The 19674-nt window shown below is 40.9% G+C and overlaps 1 protein-coding gene and 1 pseudogene across 1 annotated transcript in view; one reads left to right on the forward strand and one right to left on the reverse strand.

Annotated features, from left to right (window-relative positions):
- The window catches only part of LOC139469889 (uncharacterized), a 90172-nt gene that overhangs the window by 48623 nt on the left and 21875 nt on the right, over window positions 1–19674 (reverse strand). The window contains exon 3 of the mRNA XM_071252214.1: window positions 7771–7986. Within this exon, the coding sequence (XP_071108315.1) occupies window positions 7771–7986 (216 nt within the window). The remainder of the gene's footprint in view (window positions 1–7770; window positions 7987–19674) is intronic.
- LOC139474217 (jerky protein-like) lies at window positions 15647–16284 on the forward strand (annotated as a pseudogene).

Raw genomic sequence — 19674 nt, forward strand, 5'->3', positions numbered from 1 at the left:
CCGTTATCTGTATAAGCGAACTCATTACCAGGGCACGGAACACGAGTGGAGGTTTGGGGTTTTGGGAGGTGGGGTTGTACTCCCTCCCACCTGAGACTGCTGTCTGAACACATGATGACCCGTCCATGTTGAATCCAGTTTCCTGATTCACGTCAGTCACGAACTACCATGACACTCTGTTACTACCACTATCACTACCACCATCACTACCACTACTACCACTACATTACTGACACTACCACCATCACTTTTACCATCACTTTTACCATCACTACCACTATCACTACCACTACCACCATCACTACCACTACCACTACCACCACCACCACCACCACTACCACTACATTACTGATACTACCGCCATTACTTTCACCATCACTACTACCATCACTACCACCATCACTGCCACTACCACCATCACTATCATCATCACTACCACCACCACCATCACTACCACTACATTACTGATACTACCGCCATTACTTTCACCATCACTACCACCATCACTACAACTACCACTACCACTACCACCATCACTATCATCATCACTACCACCATCACTACCACTATCACTACCACTACCACCATCACTACCACTACCACTACCACCATCACTACCACTACCACTATCACTACCACTACCACCATCACTATTGTCATCACTACCACCATCACCATCACTACCACTACATTACTGATACTACCACCATTGCTTTCACCATCACTACCACCATCACTACCACTACCTCTATTACTACTACTACCACTACCACCATCACTACCACTACCACCATCACTATTGTCATCACTACCACCATCACCATCACTACCACTACATTACTGATACTACCACCATTGCTTTCACCATCACTACCACCAACACTACCACTACCACTACCACTATCACTACCACCATCACTACCACTACCACCATCACTATTGTCATCACTACCACCATCACCATCGCTACCACTTCATTACCGACACTACCACCATCACTACCACTACCACTACCACCATCACTACCACTACCACTACCACCATCACTACCACTACCACCTTCACTACCACTGCCACTACCACCATCACTACCACTACCACCATCACTACCACTACTACCACTACTACCATTACTGCCACTACCACCATCACTACCACTACTACCATCACTACCACTACTACCACAACTACCACTATACTACCAAGTATGTAAAAGACTCCCCGCCATGATCTACGTAGAATGTTCTTGCTCACATTGCAAGCAGTGGTGTTAAAGAGAGTCATTACACAAACAAGACTATTTCCTCGCCAGGTGCTCATATGTTACACCCAGTGGTAGAAGCAGTGTCTCTTATTAATATAAGGCATGTGCTTTAGTTCTGTGGTCGTCCAGCTGCTACTAGACTTGCACAAGTCTCTAAGGCAGAAACTATTAGTTAAAATCATAATTTCTAGATCATATAAATTATACAAACTAGATGTCCCTATAAGAGACTGGCGTCCTCAGACTATCCGCCTATCCGCATATCTGACCCGGTGACTGTGACGTGAACGGTTTGCTTATCCGACGACTGGACATCACACGCATTTACAATTACATTCAAAACACGCAAAACAAGGACTGGGTTTAGATTATACATCATTCATAAACATACCTCACGAGGCTGTATTACCAAGTCACAACTTCATAAACAATGTATCGCAGAACTGGCGAATTCATGAATCCATTAACATACATTATCATACGCTTTCTCTGTTACTTGAACCAACACGAACTCAGATCACAAAGAGTGTCTACACATTCTACACGTGCATCAAGTGTGGATCCAGCATTTTCAAAGGGAGGGGGCCCAAATATCGAAATCCTCTCTCAGTTATTTTTACTGCCTACGACATACAACGTTTCTTTTCCTGCCTACGACATATTAGGTTTAGTTTTCCACAGTTTTTATTATAGACTACACAATTGATTCGACCACATAATGAAGTTACTTCCCCTGACAACTGCCAATGAAACATTACGTCAAAAATCACTAAATCGCCCAAACACTTCAGATTCATTTGATTTCGACACAGTTTATGCATGAGCAAATCCAGCCAATACTTGATCCCCTCCTTCACTCTGCCCAGGCCTTCAGAACCATTATCTGGCAGACAGACTCCATTGGTGCCTGATGTTGCAGAGTGGAACATGGTTATATGATAGGCTATATCAGTATTGGATTTGGTAACATGATATTGACCGTGCACGGCGCAGGTTAGACTGGTCCTTTACGAATAATGAAATAAACAAATGATATAAATAGACATATTTTGTCCGTCGCCTCTGTTGTATTCTGAATGTATAAAAACATGGTTTCAAATATTATTTGTTGTTGTATTTTGGTTGCTTGTTTAAGTAGTTTGAGACATTAAGTAATAATAATGAAATGGAGACTTCCGCAGTCTAGGTGCAAGCGGTAGGCCTGTACTGATAATCTGCGTTTGACTCTAACACGGCTGGTTCCCCGTTAGGGATAGGCTATCGTATACAGGCAAATTATTTCATCGATTATATTGCACAGTCCAATCTATACAAAGAAAACCGATTTCGTTTGATGATTACAATCATCTAGCCAGATAATTTGTTGGAAGGGTTTATATGACTTCGGCTTTGTGGAGATCATACAGCAGCCTATTCAGCTGGATCTGATACATGTATGGGAAGACTTTAATAATGTGTACTTACGAACCATCAATCATAAAATCGCATAATAACCTTTACTATACACGCGTGCGAGTACAATGCACTGTTCCGCCCTTTGCTATACATTGATCTTTAACCAGCTTACTAGTCTTAAAAACTAAATAATAGGCAGACGGGGTTTACAATAATGTATTTTTTGGAATTAAGGTCGTATTGGGAGTACCAAAATGAACCCCTTGAAATAGGTCAAATTAGCAATTTCTAGTATGCAATCGCAGAGGTACAACTTAAGGATCTTACAAAATGTATTTGGAACATAGGGAAACGTTGGCCAGCTTAAGTTTTGGTTTCCAAAATGGGAGGGCGGTGGGGTAGCCTAGTGGTTAAAGCGTTCGCTTGTCACGCCGAAGACCTGGGTTCGATTCCCCATTCAGCAATGTTCCAGCCTTATAACGTGGGCCTGTCAATAATCAAACCTCGACCAGACAAACCAATGATGGATATAATGAGCAACGTACCACGCCATTTGGGTCACCGAGCCTGACCACCCGATCCATTTAGTTGCAAGGGTATCCTCACCCAGCATCCCCTTGGGTGGATGTTTAAGATGACAACATGTCACATCCATGTCGGTCACAGATGCTTACCAGCGATCAGCAGGATGAGGTGGCATCTAGTTCCTGGGATGCACACACGATGCCAAGTGGTATTTCTGATGTACAGTCAATTAATTTGTCAACAAATATTTGTTTGTTGTTTTCACGCGCCGCTCAGCAATATCGCAGCTATAAGACGCTGGCCTCAGAGAGAAAGCATCAGAAAATCACTGATATATTTTGTACTTCACAATGTCCATAAACAATATGGCCTTATCGAATTAGGAGATACACATACTATGTTTTCTATGTAGAGTTAGGTTACCTGTAGACTTAGCGGCGCTAAATTGAATTTGGAACCGAATGCACTTATCTCATTTCTACCTTGATAGAATTAAACGCAATTTCTTTGGTGCGAGCGGAGATGGTGAGTGAAGCGACATGGGTGGAGTCTAATGTTTTGAGTGGTTCTCAATCTGAATTGAGGAAACTCCAATAATAGCAATGAAACAAAGTTTGGTGCTGTATATGCGAAAACATTGTTTTCATCATAATGCTTTGCTCGGTCATAACTCGGGCATTGAAAGTGGGTAGCACAGTTTCTTCGTGAGGCGACATGACGTAGACAGCCCTACAAAATGAAGCAAGCCTCTTTCTTATGATGTCTCACCGCTCATTGTGCCACAGAAAAGGGCCAATTGTCAAGCTCTCTATTGTCCTTAAAACTTCCAGAACACTCTCTTAGTCAATTATTATCGTGTTTTCTGCCCAAAATGTATTGCCACACATACTTTGAATATAGTAGAGTTCGCAAAAGTGCATCTATATTAGCTTCTGATTTAATGCGACCGTCTGCTTCAATCAGAAGTGATTATGGTGGTTTGATACCTCCAATTGACCAATCAGAATCGAGTAGTTTCCAAATTAATTGCAGATTTCGGACTTTGCTTTGAAATTTGAAGTTGAAATTTGAGGTTGTCTAATTGAAAATTAGACACCTCTTGAATTTAATTTGGAACCGAGCGCTCCATTCTACCATCACGTCAAGAACGGTATTCATTTTGAACGTGTAATTACACATGGGTCAAATTCAAAAACAGGGTCACACGTGTACCAAGTGAAAAATGTTTCAAAGTTTTTCATGTTCAAGATTTATTACTTCTATTGTTAACAGTTCGAAATAATGGTTCGAACAAATATAGTGATTAAATAACCTCCATAGATATATATATTTAATTTCATCGCAGCCTGTTGCATTTATTGCACTTCTTGCATATATTGCATGCTTGGATTTGTAATCAACATGACATTTCCCATTGTATACAGGAGACAGGTTGTAGAAATGGTGACAAACATGCATAACTGTATTTATTTAGAAACAACCTTTCATGAATAACATCAGCTATTTTTAAGTTGTTGTTATGTAGCAGTTGGTTTGAAATAAGTCTCTATCAGTAATACTTATTCAGATTGACTATCCCGAACTTCCACCTGGCTGGGTTTGACTTCCGTTACTTTTCGCTGTCATGGCTGGCAAAATAGTTGTTCAGAATAACGGTGCTATTTACAAATTGTGTGAAACGAGAGGACAATCTGTATTGAGCCAACAGAACCGAGCGGACGAGCAGAGCCCCCGCAACATGTTCCTTTTTGTGACACAGTGGTTAGTGTACGTTTTACGTTTGATGTTCGGAAAGTTCTTAAATCATGTCTGAGTGAGTGAGTGAGTGAGTTGGGTTTGACGCCGCTTTTAACATTATTCCAGTTATATCGCGGCGTGTCAGCTTAAAGTGTGAGGAAAGCCCGAAGTGATGCAGGTCTCAGACGTCTACCACTTCGGTGAAACCCACGAGCACGGGTATGGTGCTGACAAACCTAGAAACATAATCGGGGTGAATCGGGATTCATAGGTTTCTGGCGTGTCCAGGGGACGCAACTCTGCACAGCGAATGGCGGCGCCTTGGAAGACTGGGCCACCTGTGTCCCCAAAACATGTCTGATCAGCTATTGTGACCAAGTGCTTGTGCACTGTACCCGTTAGTGATAAAACATGAAATACTGTTCCAATAACAAACGCATGTTCTAATTGGCAGTTTGTTTAAAAGCATCGACACACAGGCAATCGACAGATCGATGTGGTCTCACGTACGGTTTTTTGTCGATACCTAAGTATTTAGACTAATCAGAATCAATCATTTTTTCGTGGTAATATAACAATAAAACCAGCAAGTCTGAAAATTAAAATGTTTAATAATTAGAACACAATTTGACCATAGAGTCATAAAGACTGGAAAACCATAATTGCACCAACTGACCGAGGTCTAATAACAACGACAATGCAAGTCATACATATGTTCTCCTTATTTACGTATTGTCGTAAACGCACGTCTCAAGACGCATGCCAGGACGTTATTAGAATTCTCTTTCATCTGTAACGTTGTAAGGCAAATAATTCCCATGGGTTTGACAGCGGACAGTGACGTCTGGATAAAGGGACACTGAGCACTTAAATATTGACGTGCTGTGGACACTGCACCTTGGCACGGACACTGCTTCATCAGGAATGATCTTCCGTGGACAATGACCATTTGATGTCACTGTCCAGGGACATTGCGAACTTGGATGGACTGTCCGGGTGTAACTTATCCCCTGGATACTGAGCACATAGGACACTAACAACTACGACACCGGAATCCCCACGGGGTGTCAGCATACAGTTACAATCATAACTAATATTTGTGAATATATCAAAATATTCTTAATAATAACTTCTTAATAATAACTTCTTTTGCAAACTTCCTAAGTTTTAACTTTTGTAATTTGGGCAAGTGATGAGGAAATGGAGGGTTTTTCGCTTGTATTGACAAAGGTTCATACTCCTGTAATCAATTGTTCTCATGTAAAAACGTCTTCACGTCGGTCAATATGTTCTTACTTGCTGTCATTGATGGCGTTTTGCATCGTGTTTTACCAATTACGTCTCTAAGACAACTGGTTAGGTCTGCAGTATCATGCCACGGTAGGTATTGAACAAAAGAAGAATAAATACCGCTACAGGCATCATGGAGTACGTGACCTGGTGACTTTTAAGTGCATTGCGTAGCGATTAAAACCTAATGTGTTGGACATGTCGTGGGCATAGCGTTGTGTGTTGTACTATAACTGTACACGAATCACATAATTCACGTGTATCTAACACAAACGTCGGATGACACTCTAGTTCATATTATCGGAAATACATCAGTTATTGTGCCCGCACAAAGTTGTACGTCGCTGTTTTACCTCAGTCATGAGATTGATGAGGGTTAAAACTACACACCACTGAAAAAACTTTGTGGACGAGAATGCCTACTTTATAATCAGTAGGCAATATCTTATCAACTGAAAATATAAACAACCGTCATGATAACATACTTGGCTCTCACAAGAAATAAAGTCGAGTTGATACAAAGCGTGACCCTTGAAGATTCCGGAGTAGAATAGGTCTTCAGTAACCCATACTTGCCGTAAAAGGTGACTATGCTTGTCGTAAAAGGCGACTAACGGGATCGGGTGGTCAGACTGGCTGACTTTGTTGATACATGTCATCGATCCCAATTGCATGGATCGATGCTCATGATGTCAATCACTGGATTGTCTGGTCCTGACCCGATTGTTTACAGACCGCTGTCATATAGCTGGAATATTGCTGAGTGCGGCGTTAAACAACAAACAAACATAATACAAAGTGTAAGCGACAGACCGAGGACCCTCCATCCAGGATGCCATCGCCGTTACAGGGAAGACACCGGGTGTTTACAAGACAGGGAGGGTCTTAGCCCTTACCCATGTTTCCCATAGAGAAATGATATCAGTTACCACAAAGAACGCCAATGTGGTTATTTCGCTTGCCTTGAGTGTGTGCATGGGTTCAACGCGGCTTTGACCAGAACCTAGGTACAATCAGTAACGCCTCAGCTGGACGTGGGAGGAAAACCAGAAGTAATCTAGGCCCATTTGGGAAACCACGAGCACAAAACTCACAAACTCCGAAAAATATTCAAGGCAAATTTGAGTTTCGAGCCGACAGCTTTCTGGAGCGCCTGATTGACGCAACGCTCCACGGCGAATTGTGGCGCCTCAGACAGCTTGGCTATCCGTCGAAGCATGAATGGTGATACATAACGGTATATAACGACTGTGTTTTGAGTGTGCTTTAAGGGAACCTTGCATGGGCTGGCGTTAGAAATGTTACTTCATTTGTTAACAAACAGTATAAGAAGATTGAACTCTTGACTGAATTAAATCCTGCTTCCTACATAATGTTTCGTTAGATCATTATTGAACAAAGCAACCTAAAATGAACGAATACGGCAATGTTCACGTGTGTTAAATACAAACCGCATTTCAAGAGTCAGATCATGTTAAGAAAGTGCAAAATGTATTTCAAACAAATCATGCACTCTCAAGCTTAAAGTGGAAGCGTAAAAAGAAGCTATGTGTACTCACCTCCTTGCCAGAAAAGCTCCTTCGAGACAAATGTATCTTAGTCCATGGAGAGTGGTTGACTGGGAGAAATCCATGAGTACATCCCTCAGTGACGGGCGATCGTTTGGGCGGGGCTTGACCTCAGTCCTCAGCGGATCCCCGGACCCAACCTGCTTCTCCCCCGGGGGACCACCTGGCTGTTTTTCCCCCATTCCGTTCACCCTACCGTCCTGCGGCCTGTTGAGAAAGAAAGAGCGTTCCTCCATCAAAATAGTCTCCATGCGGGGGAGAGGAAGAGGTATCCTGGTTTCTGGGCAGGGCCAACGGCGGAGTTACTCGTTAGAGAACGCTGACTGCCACAGCCGTTCACGACGCAGGAGCGTCTGACAAGCGGACTATCCCTGGAACCACACTTATATCACAACTCCGCTGGATCCGATGTGAACCACACAGAGAGGCGTATCTTTGAAAGCACTCGGAACGATTAGTCGTTTTCGTACCTATGCAAGGTCGCTGATAAAATTTATCGGTAATGTTTTCAAGTCAAATAAAACGTTCAATATCTCAGGAATCCTTGATTCCAGTATGGAAATGATAACAGCGGGGAATATTTATCCACAACCTACATCAGTTCCAGTGTAAGTGTTTAGTCAAACTAAGGGACAAGCGTCAATCAATTTTCTTGATCACTGAAATACATATGCAAACGAGTACTTGTTCCCTAACGCAGTTCCAATGGATTTTCATCTAGTTAGCGGTGGCCGGCTGTTGCGGATAAGTAAAAACCGTAGTGACTCAGTGTGTGTTCAAACTTATTCAGCGGTCTGGACGTGAGTGAAGATATCAGTGTTGTGGTTAACCAGGCTTCTACAATCACTGGGGACGTCTTCCTTGACAATAGGCCTTAATTAGACTCATGTGTTTCCATACATCGATCACTGCAGCTGCTTGTCAAGGTTGTCAACTGAAACAAACTTTACGATCTGGGACTTGACGCATCACTTACCCTCAGTGTGTCGAAATTAATATTACAGTTAGACTCCGAGCTCAGTTGTTCAGAATTTTCAATGGGTATTGCAATATTTATCAGCTGTTTATATTTATAATACATGTGAGAGCTGACCGGCGGGACTGCAGAACAACTTACATATGTAAAATGCCTCTGATTCATTTAGCTAAAAATAATTAAAAGGGTCTCCTCCCATTAGTAAGACAGCCCAGTGGTGAGACACCTTAAAACAACAATGTCATACCTGGTTGCACATGTTAATCAGGTAATTAACCCCTATCATGAAAATGGACTTGTCTTATTATAGACAAAAGAAATGACTCAAGATGCTTGATACCCTCTTTTAGTTTATTTCATTCAACATTTTAATTCATCCATCCCTTAAATCCATTGTTTTAACATATTCGCCACTTAGAGTTCAGTTAAAGTTAATATCACAGTTCACATCGCAGTACATCAGCGACTGTGATTTGGCTCAAGGGTATAGGTTATAATTACCTGCTGTGTTAAACGCCGATTATTGGCTGTTGAGGATTCATGTGACATGATTAAATTATTTGGTGGTAATCGCAGGAGAGTGTTAGAGAATTAAATGGAACTGATTAGTCATAGTTACGATTATTAATGATTTAACCCATGCATTGGCATGACGAGTCTTGTAGATGAACTTCTTACACGACATGAAAGAACAGTATTTTTCAAATTTATTGATGATATGAAATAAATGTGAAATCCGAGGTCCATATTATAATATTTGAAATATACGTATTACTTGGCACAAAATTTGCATATATACGCGGGTCTAAAATTACACAAACTCCAAATGACTGCACATATATAACAAAAGTAACTACACGCGGCCATGTTTTATACATTTACTAGCGTACGCAATAATCGAAAATACGGTCAATATATGTCGCAGATTTCAGCACCAATGAAATCTAGTGTGACCGGTTTACCTCCCACATAACTAAATGGTCCTACGTAAATGGACGATTGCCAAGACAAGATATTGACAAGAAATAGCATTTTTTTGAATGGTTCGGTCACATACCTGGGTTATATTACCTGTGTTGGTTCGCCAGTGCACAGCAAACACTTCAATCATATAATTAGGTAACTACTAACACTAAGCGAGGAAATGTATCTTTCTGGTACAACAACCCACGGATGTTTCCTATGTGTAGCAGGGCAGTGAATGTATAGGAGACAAACACACGGTACGGGTTTTAGACGTTTTATTTCGTCAATGGAAGATTATAAAGTGTACACCCCCTGTGGGTGAGACTGGGGTATCTTCCCGACCACAGTGCCGCAACTTATTATTCCGGATATCTGACGGTTTCACTTTGCAACGTGTCTGTGTAAAGAATGTGTGCAGACTGAGTACATGCACATGTACATAAAGGGTTAACTTAGAGGGTAAGCTTGGCCAATCAGTTGAGCACGTCATGGCTTTGGTTTGTTAAGGCTAACAACATGAAGGACAAATGGACTACATTTAATCTATCCTAACCACTAATTATACATAAGTGTTGAACGCTGAACAGCAGACAGTGAAGAATAATAAAATAAATATGTACAATAGTTTCAGCTGTCACACATGGATGATACGTGTTTGCAGACCCGCATTTTAACGCATCATTGAATTGAATTGCTGTCTATTTTCAACTAATAAATGAATTAACAGTAGAATAATGTTAAGGTTGGGAATATCATGGGAAACTTGCAAGGCGCATGACCCACCCACACATGTCAAGGGTATATATTTTTTCTACACACGTAATTAATAACGCTACAGTTGTGATATGAACATATACTGATATACATTCTTTAAAAAAATTATAAGCAAATTCAGGGTTATCAATTTTTATTTAGGAGGATAAATAGTTTCTCTAATCCTGATTTGTGTTTACATGGGGAATCCATAGCCATGCACAATCTTCTGGGACAAGATATGTCATCACAACGACACAAAATATGCAAGATTTTGAATTTTTGGGTGACGTTCATAATTAAAATGTATGTGAACGGCAATGCCTACTTAAGACTGAATACTGTTACAAGCCGGGGTGTTGCAATCTTTGACTTATCATTCCTTGTAACTACAGATAATATTATGCTCATGAAGACAAGCTGTGTTTTATTTCTGACAACATGAGCAACCCGCATCTGAAACCAACACTTTTAGAATACCACATTCGCTACGTCAGTGGAAGTAACATATCAATCGATTTTTACAACCATAAATAGATCCTATTCCCCAAAACGAGATATATGGTAAGAAAGAATGCTAGATGTTGGCCTGAGTGTGAGTTGGGACCCAACGTCTCTTTGAAAGGTAGTTCAGCCTTCCTTGAAATATTCGTCATTATTGGAACCTTCAGCTGAATGTGGAAAAAATCCATTTACAAACCAAAACGTTTAACAAGGGAGCACCTGAGTTTCGACCCTTGACCATAGGGCTGTGACACGCCCAAGGGACCAAACTCGAATATGAGCATTTTAGATTTATTCGGCGACATGATATATCAAACGTCAAAGGCTTAGCCATATTATTATTCCTGTTTATGGCACGTGAAAAACAAAACAAAATAGAGAACACATATATAAGAGGTCATCTACTGCGTGAAACCCTGCATTGGAGATTAATAAAGCAGATGTCAGTCGACTTGTACAAGTCAACCCACCCACCGCCACTTCTACAGTGTGATTTCCATATCCAATAGAAACCTCTGCATAAAACAGAGTTGATTGTACGATTCCGACTATGTCATGAGCATATGTTTATGAATCACTATCAAATAGTAATGATACCAGGTGTTGGCGAAAAAGTGAGCGTGTCCTGCCCAGTGGTGGCACCCGTCACAAATGCATGCAGAGGCAAATCAATTGCCCCCCTAAAAACCACGGGACCATGTGGTACAAGTCAAAATAGGGAATTGCATCGGACATTATTTTTATCACCGATGCGTCTAATTTGGACATGTCCTCCACATGTCTACCATAAAACGTTGTGAATGCTTTACTGAGGCCTTGAATGCTGTAACCTTGATCACACTACTTCTGAGCGAGAGTGGTATGACGCTCTTTGAAATCTTGGTAGAAAGAGCATGCTCAATTATACCTTAAAAATTGTGGAATGTAGACACCAAGGGCGGCTGGAGCTGCAGTCATATCGTTCCACGTAAAGCGAAAGTTGAAGTCTTTCCTCTTGTTATACAGTCTTGTGGAGTGTTTCATTTCCCTGAATCTTTATACATAGATCCAAATATAAAGAGACGAGACGGTCTCAGTGGTCTCTTTTATTCAAGTTCAGATGGGACAATCAGTGGAAGGGAATTGGCTATTTGATGGTTATTGAACGATATCAGAACGTCGATATACCTAAAGTTTAAGTTAATCTTCTTTATTCATATGCACAAAGAAATAGATCAGCAAGAAGGGAAGCACACTTGGTGCCCATGGGGATACCTACTTACTGTCTGAATGTCTCATCCTAATTTTGACATAGATGTTATCAATGAGGAAGTACATCATTTGGCATAGTGTTTTCTTAGTGAAATTCAGATAGCATTTACTTTCATATTTGACACATTGACCTGAACCGCTGAAGATAGATATGTAAATGTATCAATAGTCACCACGTTTTGTAACGAAAGCCCCATGGTCACGTGAGATAGTGATGTACAAAGTTCTTTTCTGAGATTGCGAAAAATCAAGCAAATCCTTGAGAGGTTTAGTATCCACATGGTATTAATGTCACTTGTCTGAAATTCTTTCTGTGAATATAAAGAACATACAGTGGCATATGCATGTAACTGTACATCGATTTAAACAAACTCCATAGGCAAACGTTGTACTCAACCAGTTGACATAAGCTCCTATCTTATACTCTGTGGGTATCATGTGCACTGTTTTAAGTAATTTTGATCAACACACATATATATACATGTAACTACCATTTCTCTTTGCCCTTATGGAGAAAAAGCCGATTTCAGCATGAATTTTCAACAACTGATATTTTTACGTTGAGATGTTGCAAGATAATGCCCCCTATGATACCAATGAGAGTTTAAAGCGAACACTACACACATTACACCAAAATTATATGTCTTACCCCTTTACATGATGTGTAGTGTACAAGAGTACACGTTTTGGTATATTGTTTATACTGCAGAAACCATTTAACCGAGGAGCACCAGCGTTACTATGGGCGTTGTATATTTTGTCAATTGTTCACTTTATTGGAAAATTGTTTGGGAAAGGTTACATACCTACATTCATATTTATGTTTTCAAGCATGGTTTGATATGCTAAATGTTAGTGATCAACATGTGTTTATGATATTATGTTAGATAGAAACTATGCAAGCGGAAACATATTCTTGGGCACCATAAAAAAATAACATTAAAATGTAATTACCAAGGAGTTTTTCAGAATCATGGACGATAATCACATGTACAAACACTTTGTTATGATTCCCACGATGACCCCGAAATTACACGTGGATCCTGGTCATCGCGTGCATAAAATCCCTGGAGTAAGAAATTCGTTACACATTAACAGTACACGTGGCATCGCATCAATTAAAACACAGAGTAAATCGTTGAAGTGTTGATGGCATAACCACGTAAACGTTCTGCCACGCCCATTGGAAAATGAGCGGCTGCGTGCAATTAAAACCGCAAGTGCACAAAAACTGTTGTTTGCTAGGCGTTTGGTGTTTATCGTAACATAATACAGTCAAACAGACTGGCAACACATCCGCAAGATAATCATGTAGTGGTTGGAAAGGCATTACTTCACATGACATGACCCCACTAGTGGTCATCGAAAAGCAATTTGACATGTGTACGGTACCGTGACGAAGTAATCCGTCCCCACGTCCGACGTTCCTCCAGACCATGGACGTCAGCCATCATCACTTTACAGCCGGATAGCCGGACTATGCACACACCCAGGTTGTGTGTAGTCTCAGGCTTCACTGGACAACTGAACACCACCACACTCCCATGGCCGCCTGTTTCGCCAGATCTGTCGCCTATCAAACATGTGTGGAATGAAATGAAACGTCGTTTACGCCGATTACAAAACCAACCGGTGACACTGGCCCAGCTGCGACAGGCAAAGGTCCCGACCTGGAAAGACACCCCACAAGCATTCCTCAACCATTTTGAGTCGACAGTGAGGCGTCGTGTCTGTCTAGTCGTTTATTGTAAAATGTCTTGATCTTTCGTATGATTTGAGGAAGGTGGTTATTTAAATACAATGTCTGACTCCTTGAATTTTGATGATGATCTATAGTATTTTATATCCCACCCATAGGATAAAAGTATATTACATATGATACATTTTGTGAAATTGAGCAATCAATAATTAGTAGTATGTCAAAATTTGAGCATGTAATTTTAATTGTAAACTTTAATGCCAGTTAAAGTTAATACAAAATCTTTGACCAATACGTAATTGAAGAATTTGATTTGGATATTGCTGAAATGAGGTCAGAACTTAATACTGAATCTGTCCTCGATGACCTTGGGATGCCACGCATGCGAACAATATTGACAAAACAAGAATAAATGATTGAAATTTGTAAAACAATATTAAACCTGATTACTGGTAATGGTAGGTTAAGATTGATAAAGAACAACATGTAAAGATAAATGTGTTATCGATTACGTTATTGTGTCGCAAATGTGCCTGTCACTCTTTTGTGATTTTAATATAATTGACTACTCACCCCACTACTAGTGCATTGTCCCCTGACCTTTACATTTAGTGCTGTTTACTCCTGTAAGTAGTCAGCGTAAAGGTCACCTTTGTGTAGCCGGATATGGTGGTGCTAACTCGTTATTATATATAGTCACATTTTCCTCTTTATCAACGTCATTTCATGCTGTGTTCATTATATGTTGTCCTTGTCTGCAGTTAATGTGAGCCAAGGAACAACTTCAGTCTTGATACCCTTGCAGCCGGCTTCACATAGACCTCTCATATTTACTTTTAGATATGTCCACCACGTCATATTACTGTGTGACATCTTGACATCCTTTGACATTTGTCAGATGCTACCTGTCTTCTGATTGGCCCTTTCGTCCTCTATTTCTAAACTTCATTTTTCTCCTGGCCTACTCATGTATTCTGCATGAACTCTTGTGGAGGGAAGTTCTCTGTTTCCAGGTTCATTATTTTTATCTTTTCCATCCTCTTCTAGAAACAAATATATTATGGAAAGGGTATCACAGCTTTTCAATGAAGCAAAATATATGTAATAACATTATTATTTAATCTATTCTATGTAAATATTTGCTAGTTCTAACATTTTTGTTGAATTTATTGAGCACATGGTCTCCAACCATATGCTATCCTATATAAATTATTATGATCTCCTTTTGGCTTAAAGTATTTATTCTGTACGAACTCTTATGTAGAGAGGTCCACCTTCCCTCCCATCATCTGATTCCAGAATAAAATTTATCATCATCTCAACTACTTCATGTTTTAACAAGCAGCCCAGTGGCTGGACAAACATCACATATACCATGCACAGTTGAAAAATGGCGCCTAACGTGAGGCTGCTAGTTCTATCAACATCATCACTTTCACAGTGAGAAGAAGCAAGACGCATTATTCATCAGATGTTGATAAGATTTTCAAGTGTTCATGCAGTTTCCACGGATCATCAGACACTCCTGACGACGAATGACTAATTCACCCCCTGCACTCATTTAATTGTCTGAACTTACAACTTGAGGGAATTTATATTTTTGTGTATCACATTCTGGACTTGTGAACTTTGACCGCAGAGCCTTTAATATCAGACATTTATTCCGTGATCCACGTTCGTATATTGTGTATTTATATCTGTAAATCTGGACAATCTGCACTCTGGACAAGGCCTTGTTCGAGTGGTTTATTCAGTCAAGACATAAAGGTATCCTGCTTTCCGGTGAAATACTCAAGGTCAAGGCCCAGAAGATGTCAAAACAAATAAACGGCGACGGCGACGGCGACATCAGCACCTTCAAAGCAAGCGATGGCTGGTTGTGGCTATTTAATGACGTCACGGAATCACGTCCATCACCGCCAGCGACGAGGCTGAATCCGCCGATGTGGAATCAGCTGCAGCCTATCCACTCATCCTTCGAGACATCATAACCACAGAAGACCTGCACGATGATCAGGTGTATATTTGCGATGAGACGGGTCTGCAATGTCAAATGCTCCCCGACAGGAGGCTAGTTGAGAAAAGGAATGTCAAGCAAAAGACAGGATTCAAGAATGCCAAGCAACTCATTACAGTACTCCTTACATGTAACAAGACTGGCAACCACATGTTGAAGCCACTTTTGATAGGCACATCAAAGAACTCCCGTGCCCTCCACCATGTGAACCGGCCTACTTTGCCAGTCAGTTATAACAGCTCGAAGATTGCCTGGATGACAGCCAACATTTTCAAAGACTGTTTTTTTCAAACCCTCTTCTCTTGCCTAAGAATACGACCTAAATCATCTCACCTCTAGATCACGGCATTATTTAAGTACCACAGCAAACGAAAACTTATCCGAAGTTTACTAGACTCTGCCATGTCCCTAACTGATTATACCAAGAACATGACCATGAAAGATGTTGTCTACACCACCCACTACTACGGAAGCAGGGGCGGTCGGGTAGCCTAGTGGTTAAAGCGTTCGCTCGTCACGCCAAAGACCCGGGTTCGATTCCTGACATGGGTACAATGTGTGAAGCCCATTTCTGGTGTCCCCCGCCGTGATATTGCTGGAATATTGCTAAAAGCGGCGTAAAACCCCACTCACTCACTACTACGAAAGCACATCACAGCAACAATAGAAATTTGCTGGAAGTAAGGACTAGGAGATGCATTCGATGACTTTTAGGGATTCACGACAACTGACAGCCAAGCCGGGTGCAGTTACTGGGGATTCAACCCGACTAAGTTCAACTATGGACAACATGCGATGACAACCTGGCAATCTCAGAAAATAAAAATGACGATCAGTTGATCGAAGATGCTCAGTCTAATGATGGTGAAGATGAGGAAGATGATGCAGAAACTGTGCAGCCGTCCCCTAGTGTCACCCAGTGTACATTCTGTTGGGTATATTCAACAACATTCTAATGGATCCTTCAATTCTACAACAGTGCTATAAGCAAAGCTCCGCTTGGACATGATGACAAGGGACGTCGCCAGATCAAAGAAACAACAATGCATTACCAGTTATGTCAAGTGTATTTAATAATTGTCCAATTCAACAATCATGAAGTTAATTTCCATCATGGGCTGACAATAGACGGTTTAATAATCAAACAGTATGACATCTTATTTGTAAAAATTTCCTTCTTTTGAAAGAATGTGTATCTAATTCTGTACAGATGCGTATGAATACATACAACTCGGCGTTTTCCGTATTTTAAGTGTATAACCCCCCGACCAATCAATGTCATTAAAACACACTGTACATGTGTTTTGAAATATGATTGGCTCTTTACTCATAGCATCTATTGCTACCATTATCAATTGACTGTGTATTTTTTTCGGTTCATTGAGGTATGAATCGAAAAAACCGATGTGCAAACTGTATGAATTCACTTCATCATATACCATATCCCATTTTAGGCTTCATCACTATCATCAGTCCTGGCAGATCTTTCTGATCTGCTTGAAACATACACATCATCAATGATGCTGATATCCTTATCATCAGTTATCTCACCTGCCTAAGTTATTATCTCCTTTTTCCTTTTACAGTACACTTGTGATGTGACATATTTGTATAGTTTCCTTGCACACTTAAGTTTCATATGTTACAGTGGATTTCAGTCAGTATCTACTAATAGTTGTCTGGTCTGTAGTACACTCTTCAAAAAAAGAAAAGCATAGTAAAAAAATAAGGATATCGACAAAATCATTGTCGTTCATGTCGACGTATGTATACACGTTGTCTTCCATCCCGTCGTTAAAGAAGAAAACGTGACTCATCACTGAACCAAATGCGTCGCCAGTTCATGAGATCCCATGGCTGTACTCTGTTGCACCAACGGACACGTCGTTGACAGTGTAGACGTCGCAAGACAGGTCCAACTTTTGGTCGTATCGCTCGAATTCCCACTTCCTTCAGACGATTTCTGATGGTTTGGTCGGAAATTATCGCATACCAGGCAATTGTCCTGCAGTGTCCGTTGCTGTAGCAAATCGATTCTGAAGATGATGCAAACTGAAGTACCAATCCTGAGCAGGGGGGTGTCACTCTTGATCTTCCACTTCTAGGATGATCTTGAGTAGAGTTAGTGAGGGTATATCGATCCCATAGTCGAGATATGGTGCTTTAGTGAACCTTGAAGTGTCTTGCAACGGCAGACTGGGACTCCCCTGCTTCCAAACGTCCAATGGCGATATTTTGGTCAGCTGCAGTTAATCTTGGCATTTTTCGATCTCCGTTCACGTCAGAAAATTCGTAATGAATTGATGAATTTTGTACGGTCTTTTAAAGTTAGTGTCTCTACTCTTGTTGTTGCGCACAATTGCGCTTTCTACTAAATGAGTTTGACTATGAGTTTAGCAAGACTGACTTGGAAATCGGACATGCTGACTTGGTGACCCATCGAATAGAACTCACAGATAAGACTTTATCTAAAGAACAACATAGACACATTCCACCCTCTATGTATCAAGACCCCAAGGGCCATATAAAGAAGATGTTGGATGCTGAAGTATTCCGACTATCTGCTAGTCATGACATGCCTTGCCTGTTGTCCTGGTATTCTAACATGACTCGACTTTGCGCTTTTATATTGATTATCGAAAATTGAACAGTCACACAATCCGAGATTCCTATCTCTAAGGAAAGGGGGGGAAATTTGATTCTTTTCATGGGGCAAAATACTTCTCTTGTATTGACCTTAAAAGTGGATATTGGCAAGTCGAAGTGGACGAGGAGCACAAAGCCAATACTGCCTTTACTGTTTTTGCGAGTGTAATGCCTTTTGGACTAACAAATGCTCCTGCTACTTTCCAATGCTTGATTGAAGGATGTTTGGTCGACATTCATCTTCTTCAATGCCTCATCATATTTTCTAAGACCTAAGATGAGCACCTTGAGAGATTACGAGCAATCTATCAAAGATTGTACAAGAATGGGCTGAAGCTCAAGCAATGCCAATTCTTGCAGACATCCCTTACATACCTCAGGTCTCTGAGGAGGGTATGAAAACAGACCCTAAGGAGATGGAGGTATTAGAGAGCTGGCCAATACCATGTTAAATCTTGGATTCTCCTGCTACATTACATGTTTTGAACCAACTGTTCTAAAGTTGCCAAGCCACTGACTAGTTTGCATGCTAGTCATTGTGGGAGGTCCAAACGAAAGAATGAGCCTAATCAACCATTTGAATTGGGGGATGCTCAACAGTCAGTCTCCTTCTTACTAGCCGTGAATGATTATGGATGTGGAGAAAAGGATTCACACCTGCCAGAGGTGTTTTCTTCATAAAGCCCTTAACCAAACTAGTGAGTGAGTATGGTTTTACGCCGCTTTTAGCAATATTCCAGCAATATCACGGCGGGGGACACCAGAGATGGGCTTCACACATTGTACCCATGTCGGGAATCGAACCCGGGTCTTTGGCATGACGAGCGAACGCTTTAACCACTAGGCTACCCGACCGCCCCCTAACCAAACTAAGCATGCACAGTTGTTAGCATCAAAAGGAATCGACCTGTGGAGTTGGTGTGCATCGAATATGTCAGCTTGGAGCCCTCCTCTTGTGGTTTTGAGAATGTCCTGTGTAACACTATTTGCCATGGGCATTTTGTGAGTCATAACAACTACACTGTTTAGTCATTGGACATAGTGAAGAGTCAAAAGTACATGAGCAGTTGCACACAGTTAAGA

This window comes from Haliotis cracherodii, unplaced genomic scaffold (genome assembly GCF_022045235.1).
Source record: "Haliotis cracherodii isolate W230 unplaced genomic scaffold, xgHalCrac1.p SCAF_1, whole genome shotgun sequence".
Taxonomy (NCBI): Eukaryota; Metazoa; Mollusca; class Gastropoda; order Lepetellida; family Haliotidae; genus Haliotis; species Haliotis cracherodii.